Source organism: Poecilia reticulata, chromosome 6 (genome assembly GCF_904066995.2).
Source record: "Poecilia reticulata chromosome 6, P_reticulata-male-v2, whole genome shotgun sequence".
NCBI classification, from domain to species: domain Eukaryota; kingdom Metazoa; phylum Chordata; class Actinopteri; order Cyprinodontiformes; family Poeciliidae; genus Poecilia; species Poecilia reticulata.
Window position 1 is genome coordinate 12389796 of NC_088835.1, and position 10092 is coordinate 12399887.

The 10092-nt window shown below is 40.6% G+C and overlaps 1 protein-coding gene across 2 annotated transcripts in view; it reads right to left on the reverse strand.

Annotated features, from left to right (window-relative positions):
- The window catches only part of LOC103466321 (cGMP-inhibited 3',5'-cyclic phosphodiesterase 3A-like), a 96840-nt gene extending 91245 nt beyond the window's left edge, over positions 1-5595 (reverse strand). For both annotated transcript variants that reach the window (XM_008411821.3, XM_008411820.3), the window contains exon 1: positions 3981-5595. In XM_008411821.3, the coding sequence (XP_008410043.2) occupies positions 3981-4910 (930 nt within the window). In that variant the 5' untranslated portion in view covers positions 4911-5595. The remainder of the gene's footprint in view (positions 1-3980) is intronic.
- Between the last annotated feature and the right edge of the window lie 4497 nt (positions 5596-10092).

Below are 10092 nucleotides of genomic sequence, written 5' to 3' on the forward strand. Positions count from 1 at the left end.
CAAAAAGCTAAAACTTGGATCATTTTTCAGTAAAAACTTCCAGCAGGGTGGCGTTGCAAAGAGAGCGTCCAGAGATGATGGAAAGGTCTGAAATCTCTCCAAGTATCGTTAACTCTACTTGGGTCGTAGTTCAGTTTAATCTGAGGGAAAGTTGAAGACCAAAAAAGTCAAATGTGGCTGGAACTGTGTTACTGAGTGAACTGCAGCTCTAGGTGATGATTTTAGGGCTGTGTCCAAGTCTGAGGCTATGAAATGTGGGAATTTTTCCTTTTCCATGTCTGACGTATTTGGCATTGTTTTAATAGTGAGAATATGTTTATGTTAAGAGTTAGGAAGGCATGGGCCCACATCATATTTTCACGGTATGACAACGTTGAGTAAAAATACCACGCTTTTATGCCATCATGGTATTTACACAAGATCTCACTACTTTTCAAGCAAACAAGAACATTATTTTCTATATGGCTGCTAAAAAACCGTGTAACTTATTCGTGATTGCAGTTGTATTAATGATGTATTTCCCTTTAACTCATGGTCGTTTTGAGTTTGAAACGCCGTCTTAAAATAAAGAACACCTATAATAATAAACCTTTTTGCAATTGTGCTCTTTTTGAAGTAACACAAGATGTTCTTTTAAAACATTGCTACTTCAACAAGACTCCCCCAAGCCAACAGAGGCTTTCAACAGAGACTAATTTTTCCGAAAGAAGATGGATTTCAAAACCTCAAAATGCAATGATGTTTGCCAAGAGACAGACAAATTTTAATAATCCCTTTAGAGTAATTCTGGAAAGCACAATCAAATTAATTAAAGGATTTTTAAAAATTTTTTTATTTTAACATCTGCGTTCACTTTAGATTTATGATGACTGGCAACGTCCAAAATGACACTTAATGGTTTGATAGATGTGTTAACAGTCATAATTTGATCCCAGTGCTGCAGTTTAGTCATTTGAAAGCTGTATGTTAAAATGCTACACAATTGCCAAACCATAAGTAACTCAGAAATCCAAAATACACAATTTATTTACAGATGTCATCTACTTCAAATGGCACGGAGTATTAAGGTCATTTTATATTTTTAAAGAAAGCAGTGAGTATTTTTAGCGTGTTTAAAAAAAATCTATAAAGGATGAGAAATCAAGTCAGAATATTTAGATTAAAGTTGAAAAACTAAATTAAGATTAAAGTCAATATACTGTGATAGAGACTTGAGTTAAAATGCAAAAAAACTAAATATGTTTTCAAGAAAAATGACATAAAAAGGCACGTCTAGCTTACAGTACACTAAACCGGCACAAATGCAAAGACCAGTGAGAGCTAAGCAGTGGATAAAATATAGTGATTACAGCATTTTTAAAATTATTTCCCATAAATAATCTTGACTTTATCATCAGCCTTCAAATGTATCCTAAATTAAGAAAAAAAAAAGAAAACATTCTTGTTTTTTTCCAGAACTGCCTCTAATGCACTGTCATACTGACATAAACACCCTGTTATCCTAAGTGTTATGAAAAAGGGCTGATCACATTTTATCACAACCTGAATTTAAGCAATTCATGGTTAAGTGATCAAACATTCTTCAAAAAGCACAAAGCAAAAACGATCAAACTACGGTCAAATACGAGAGACATTAGTGATGCTGTGGTCAAAACTCAACGATCCCAAATCAGATTCTGCTTTGGACCCCATATAACCTGAGGTTACAAGACAAACATTTACAAGTTTGTCTTGTAAATGTGGTAAATGAAGCTGAATGGCAGTGTGCAGCAATGACTTGAGGAAGGAAGGCGCCGTCTTACTCTGTGTAGTCATAAAAAATTCTGGTTACTTTCTCAGACTTCCTCACCTCATGGATTTAAAACATAGAAGTAACGTGATGAGACTTACTAGCGTTTTGAAATTGTATCTCTTTAAACCTTGAAATAACATGGGAAATATTAAAATAACTTCTTAGTAAGCATAAATCATAATATTGTTTGAACTCTGAACACAACATCCTCTTCATGGATTGCTTTTGGGGGGGAAGGGGGGATAACCTACAGTTAACAAGCATACATGAGTTCAGACACACACCATTTCCAGCCATACTTCCAGCTGGATTCTCATTCAAATACAACAAAAGAAAACAGCATCTTTAGTGCACAACTCCAGCAAGATAACAGCATAGGAAATTAATCAAAGTGGACATTTTAATGGTCCTCAGCTGCAATGTTAACTCCACAGATATAAAGGAAAAAATGGATAAAAGCCTGAGCTTTTAAATGCTACTAAATTTGTATTTTCACACTGCATCATTTTTTTTTTCTTTTTCTTCTAGAGAAAAACAAACAGGAACCCTGAAAACGCCCAGCGAGCCCTGGGAGGTGAGCGCATCCTCCAACCGGACGGACTGACATGCAGCCTCTCTCTGGTGTCTCTTGACACCAACACGCTCTCCAGATCACAGCGTGAGCAACGATCAATCAGAATGCTTGTTTGCCTCTCACAGATTCATCATCTTACTCACTGATTGCAAGTTTTGCTTTGAGGAATCCTCTTTGCTGCATCATCACAGACAACCGTTTCCATGTATCCATGTGCAGCAGCGTCAGAGGAGATTTAAAAGCCAGAGCTACAACATCCCTGCAGTATTTGAGGACAGTGAGCCATGAGGACTGATGTGAAGAACGACAGTAAGATGAAAAGCTGTGGATGTAAGGATATCGTGCAACACTGTACACTCAGCTTTGTTTGTCAGAGGCACAGCTGGTTGAGAAAACTATTTATGTCCAATAAAATGCTTAACTGGGTGAGTCAATTTAGGTAGAAAAGTTTTTTTTTTTCTTCCTAAAGTTTTCAAGCTTTAGTTTCAGTAAAGCTTGACAACTTTTTTTTTTTCTTTTTATAGAGATACACCAATCGGAGATCCAAATCGGATATCCATTGATTGGCTCTAAATGTTGATCGGTAGATCAACTATTGAACAAAGGAAAGTGTTTTCATATAAATTAAAACTGCTAATTCCCATTATTACTGGTATGTATGCACATCAAACAATAGTGTACTTTAATGGGATTTTTTTTCTTTTGTTTATAAAATTAACATAAAGGTTAGGCAATCATGTTTTGATGCAAAAGATGGACAAATCTTATCAAAGTGTCTGCAGCACTTGTTCTTACATGTTTCAAAGTTTTTATCAGAAGGTCAGACCTCGAGGAAAACCGGAAATCAGCAATAGGCCAAAAAATAAGTCTGATCAGAGTAACTCTACTTCTTTATAATAATTTCAAACAGGCTGCTTTAGAAAATGTTATTAAAAGCAGATATGAAAAAAATTGTTTCTCAAAATCTGGGCGATTGTAGGGAAAAGTGTGTAAAATAGACTAGACATCTTGATTGGAAATATCAGAAAGTGACTTAAAAGAGTTTCTTGTTAGAGCTGCACAAGATACTGAATCACAATTATGACTGAAATATCAGGCCATGCAAAGTCCCAGTCACAAAGAACTGTTAGTATGCAATATTTGGTGGTAAGCTCAGGAAGAGTGCTTGATGGAAAACAAACATACTGGTGATGGAAAAGAAAAAGAGTAGAAGTGAAAATATGGGAATGTTTTAATCAACAGCGTAAATTCAGCATAATGACAAAGTGCTGTTTTTATATTTCTTTACCTAATAAAATATGCAAGCATTCAATCTCTCCAAAATACCTCATCATACATTACAATGCTAAAAAAAAAGAATCAGATTCATAGTTCTAATCGTATTAAAGCTTTAGTGATGGGAAACATTATTTTGGAGTTTTTATTTATTTATTTATTTACTGCTCAAAATTCACAAAAATACCCTTAAAATAGAATAAATAAAAAACGTGATTAAAAGTAAGAACTTTAGAAAAAAAAAAAAAGGTGGGAGGGGGGTAGACCACAAACCCCAAACTCGAGGGGATGAAGACCAAAGCAGAAAGAGAAAAGCTGAATAGGACAGAAGCGTCTTACCTGGTCCCTCTGGATGCAGGGCAGAGAGGTCCGTCGGTGTGACTTACTGTTGGACTGACTGTGAGCCATGTCTGAGGCTATAACTGAACTGGACCTCCTGCGCCTTTTAAATACAGGGATCTCTTCCCTGGCTCCTGTCACGGGGGTGCAGCCCTCCTTGTGTGTCCCTTGTTTAGGCAGGAGCCTGTCAGCATACCTCGCCAGCAGGATGCCCAGCACTCCGACCAGGTACGCCACGTACGGTCTCCAGGCGGCTCGCACTTTGTGCAGCGACAGGAGCGAGATAGTCCTGGCCACGCTGATGAGAACGATCACCGATGTGCCCTGGTTCAGCCGAACTACCATGAGTACTCCCGCGACCGCGCAAAGGAGCACAACCCCGGCCGCTGTGGCGGACGAGAACAGCTGCTCATCTGTCCCGTCCAGAAGAGACCACGCCGCGACTTCGCCCAGGTGGCACAAGGTCAGGAGGGAGAGGAGGGTCTCGATCAGCACCCCGCAGTGGATCAAGTACACGCCGACCCAGAAGAAGGCACATACGAGCGCAAACAGCAACGACAGCGCACTCCAGCAAGTTTGCAACAGCTCGGCTGCGCAGTCTGAAACAAAGTGGAGGGGGGACGGTGAGGGCGAGAGTGTGTTGTCAGCGCTGCTGCTGCTGCTGCTGCTGGCCTCAGCTGTCCAGCCTGCGCATTTGACCAGGGCGGCGAGGAAGACGGAGAGCGAGCCCACGCACGCAGCCCTCCGGACCCTCTGGGAACTCCAGAGTTTGTTAAACATCAGCCTGAGCCACGCTTCACAGTCCGGGTCGCTGCACCGCGGGGTGACGCGTGTTTTCACATACCCATTGCGATCCGGCGCGCCGAAGCCTTTCTTACGAGTGTTGCTCTGCGTACCGGTGGTACTGCAAGCCTCTGTAGACATCGCCATCACTCATGGCCCGATATGAAGTATGAGGAAGTCTATAAAGCATCTATACAGGTGTGGTCATGGAGGGGAAGGTCAGGGCTTGAGTTAAAGTGTGGAAAAAACACTCATAATGTTCGGTGCAAAAATGGTGGGAAACGCATAGGACGCAAACGCACACACGTCTCTCCCTTTACGCATGGATCTGGTTTGTCTTCTCTTTGTCTTTGTTTTCCAGGTGCGGGACGCGGAGCTGCATTGAAAAGGAGCCTGGGTGACAGTAGAGCTCAGAAGCTGTGCTACAGATCTAGGGCATTGCTCCTCTCTGCACGCACGTCCCGCTCGGCCCTCTGCGGCGCGCCTTCTTTCACATTTTCTGTCATTCTCTCTGCTTTCAGACTCCAGGAAACAGCAGCAGAACCTTGGGAAAAAGAAAAAAGAAAACATCAACCCCGTTCCGCGACCATCCGGACCATAAATGATCTGTTTGTCCTCCGACTGAATTGAAATGAAACAGTCCCTCCGGTGCACTTCCGAGGATAAACTCCTTTGGCGGATTTGAGCTGCGGAGAGCGAGTGTCCGCTCGGCGTTTTCTCGAACAAATCCGGAGCGTTTTGTCACCAGCTCTCCAACCAGCCGCGAGTGTCAGCTTATTCACACCCCCGAGTTCCAACTTTTCACACAGGGAGCAGCGGTGAAACCCACCAATTCCCCCTGTGCCAGCCCAGCAGGAGTATTTCTGCAACTGACTGAGGTTTAGTTGTTTTTTTCCCTTCTTCTTCTTCTTCTTCTTCTTCTTCTTCTTCTTCGTTTTAGGATACTTTGTTTGTTTTTTGTGGGCTATGAGATTATAATATGTGCTAATATTTATTTAATACAAAGAAATCTGTGTAAAACATATATGACTTTTTTATTATTATTATTATTACTGCAAAGTCTTCTTGTATAATTATAATGTACTGGAGCAGCCACATTTCAGGCCATGTGACATCTTGGTGGGCACATTTTGATTTGTGGCCTTGGTGTAATATTGTTGCAAGGTTGCCAAGGTAAATTTTCCATCTACAAGCAGTGCCTTGCAAAAAAAAAAATAAAAAAGACTCATATCCGTTTAAGTTTTTATCATTAAGTAACATTAATCTGCAACATTGAGTGTGTTTCATGGGAATTTTATGAGATATACTAAGACAAAGTAGTGCATAATGTAAATCAAAAGTAAACATGATGGTTTTCAAATATAGAAAATAAAGACAAAAAAGAAATCTGAAAGATGTGTAGTACAATCAATTGCCTTCCAAAGTTTCCTCGCTAGTAAATGGAGTCCACTGGTGTGCAATAAATACAACTGATCTGTGAAACCTTTGTTAGGTTTGTTAGAAACATCAGTGAACAAACATCATCATGGACGCCAAAGAACACGTAAGGCTCGGCGGGGATGCAGTCGTGAAGAAGTTTAAAGCAGGTTTGGTCATGAAACAATAACCCATTCTTTTAAGATCTACAGAGTAATGCTTCAGACATCACTTAAAAATAAATGGTGCATCACAAATTTATTGTTGGAATATTTCTTCATATGATGCGCATAACCCGAAGAACTGCAGGGACGACAATAAGTGCTAGCTAACTTTGTAAGTATACCATACATTCAGGTTATCTACATCTAATTCATGTTTAGTTGCACTTGACCTTTAAAGCACCATAAACATTTCTAGAGGGCAAGGAGATGTTAAGCTGATTCAATTATCTAGCAGCGGACTGCTAGTATTGGGGGCCACGGATAGCTGAAATTTGTGAATACTGGACAACCACTCCACAGACACATAGAACTAGCCATTTTAGTTGTTTAAACGGCAAAAATAGATCCTATTATGCAATAATGCACAAAGTGGTAAGTGTTGTGGCTCAACCAAAGATCCTAGTATCTACATTCTTCCTTATTTCCGCTCTTGGGTGTACAGCCAATTAATAGCTAACAATGTGTACAGCAGCATTGTGCCTGGATATGTCAGTTTCCTAGGCTGATTTAGTTTTTTCCCCCCAACTATTTTAGGACTCCCCAAAACAAAACAAAGAAATTGAGTGGATAGGCGATTTTTCTGCAAATAATTTGGAGTTACTGAAACCATAAATAGTCCAATATATGGCACAACTGAGAACCTGACAAGACCAGGCTGGCAAGAAGAGAATTAGTCAAGCAAGCAGCCAAGAGACACAAAGCAACTCATGAGGAGCTGCACAGATCCAAGCCTCAGGTGGGAGTATCCGTTTATAGGACTGCTGTTGGGTATATGCTTCAGAAATGTGACCTGTGTTTAGTAGTAACAAGAAGGAAATCTTTGTTAATAAAAGATTCTTTGACAAGCCTTAGAAACCGTCATTTACAGACTCCCCTTCCAATCTGACTAAGTTTGAGCTTTACTGCCAAGAAGAATGAGCAGAAGTCTTAGTGTCTAGATGGCTGACAGAGATACCCCCCCGACCCCCCCCCGCCCCTGAAGGGACTTTCAGCTGAAGCTACAGAAAAAAGGCTGTTCCATAAAAGTATTCACTAATGGTGAGTAAATGCAAATGCATGGCACACTTTTCTGATTTTAACTTGGAATCATGTTTGTTCCCTTTCACAACCATACCATGTTGGTATTCCTTCATGTAAAATAAAAGTTTGTTTGTAACTTGTGTATAAACACTTTTGGCATGATACTTAACATGGTTTGAGATGCATTCATATTTAATAAAAAGAAGTAAGCAAAAAAACATATAGCGGCTTTGCATGCAAGCTTGTTCACCACTAGAAATTGCAATACTAGGGGTTTGCAACTTAAGTTCTTGAGTTCCTCTGTCCTGCAATTATTCTATACGTCTCTCCTTCAGCACACCTGAATCAAAAGGCTGAATTGCTTGTTTGGTATGTCAGGAGGTTTTGCGTAGACCTGTTCATTAATTGATTCAGGAGTGTTGGACCAAGGATGCATCCAAAGGTTGCAGGACAGTAGAAACCTCTGTTCCAACAAGGATCTTTCAATTACTCCTAAATTCAACTCCAAAGGATCTCCTCTCAGTCCAGTTATTGAAATATCCATCCACTCTTGGTGTCACCAATGAAGTGACACCAAGAGTGAGACTTGTTTCAGCTCTGCATAATCCTGGGGGTGCATCAATGACGCACATGTGTGTTTCTTTAAATGTACATATTTTTCTCTGAATTGCATCCTCTCAAATAAAGTGGATACATGCTCCATGTAGACACAAACATTTTTAGGTAAGCATAGCCATCTTAATTTACAGCAGCATAGACAAACAAGACATGTATAGACTCGGGGTTGTTTAACATCTGGTCACTTTGAACACACTTGGATATAGATTACTTTGCAAGCTGGCAAAGAAACCCATACGAACCTTAACAAAAATCCACCTTCATTTAGACAAAGTATAATTTCACTCTAAAAGAAAACTCATGTTGACCAAAATAGTTTGTTTCCTGTAAAGTTCAGCAAACTCCACATGTTTACAATTGTGATGTTAGGGCAGAATAGTTTGTTTTTTGTTTCATACCCCCTCACCCGCCAAACTCTGGCTGGCATAGCATCTAATGGCTGTGGTGGGGACTTGGCTGCTCCAAATTCTGCATTTAGCTGCCGTTATCTAACAGTGGGAGGTAGAGATTTCTTCCCCCCCTCCACTTCCCCACGGTCATGGCTTAAGACATTGTTCAACTTAAAAAGCATACATTTTAAAAAACATTTCTGTTCAAATTTATTGATAATTCTTGGTGCGATTTTGATCAAAACAAACATCCCTAACTGACCAAATGCAAATACTGAACTTTCCAATGAGAAGTTACGATATACACAGACCTTTTTAATTTTACACATCTTTACCAGCGGCTGTCCAAATTTCATCCAAATCTATAGCATTTTGAAAAAAACAAACAAAAAAGTCTCCTTCAGAGGTCAGAGAGCTGCTACATCTCTGTGCGCCCATCTCCTTCCTCTCCCTGAATCCTCTGTCTACCTCTGCCTATTCGAGCGAGCCGACACAGGTCAGCGTGACTCTGTAGCATATATGAGGCACTGCATATCCTCTGTCAGCTGTGATTAGTGAGAAGCAAGGGGAGGAGAAGAAGTGCTAACAGGGAGCGATAGGAACAGGAGGAGGAAGGATCCCGTCCATCACCCCTCAGCGCATGTTTACCGCTCACCCAACAGTTCTCCCATGGTACAGTGCATCAAAATGTTTTTTTTAAAAAAGACGTCTGTCGGCTCTGAGCCCAACCTCTTTTTTTGTCACATACATTTGTCTCTTACCTTATCAGAGCCTGGAGGTAACTTTTCGTTCCCCTCCGGGCGAGGTGAAACAATGTCACTTTATCTAAATGTTTCATTTTCTAGGTGACAGGAACAGAAACATTTCCTCTTGGAAAACTTAAGATAAGAGCGTGACAACAGAAAGAACGAGTTGGAGTCAGCAAAAAGAAAAGCATCAGAGCCGCTACAAATTTGTTCCCCGTTTTGTTTTTATTTGTAAAGTCGAATCGAATCCGTTGTGTAAAGGGTTAAACGGTTGTTCTGTTTAGATGTGATACACACAATGAATTTCAATGTGTTACAAGATGGAAATTACACAATTTATTAAGCAGAACTGCCTGAATCCAGCCTGTCACAGCTGTTAGGGATTATAAACATTCTTTACGATTCCTCCACTCTTGAGTTTGCAGCAGATGAAGCGGAGTGACGACAGTCGTCACTGTGCGCCTGGCGTCTCAAGACAGGCTCATTGTGAAATTTTCTGCCACTCTACAAAACAGGTCCAGAGGCTATTCGGAATTACCCGAAGGAATTTTAACGACCAGGGAATGGACATGTTACCGTCTTACCCTATTAGGCAATGTCGTGGTCCATTATGAAACAGGAATCTTTTATGAGACATCTGGTTTTGATGTTGCACGAGGGGCAATTGTCAGATGTGACCCCTTTCAGACCTGCACTGGCTTCTGCAGCGGCTGCCGACAGGTCAGGCGTGTGTCCTCAGCTCAAAGGCACGTTTCAAAGAGTTGTTCACAATCTAGCCTCATGTACCGTTTCCTCACTGTGTTTGTTGCTGTGAGTGGCTAAAGTATTTCTATCCCCTCAACTTTTCCATATTGTGTTAAGATATGACTACAAAATGCAACATTTTCAAAAATTTTTACAAATGAGAAACTGACAA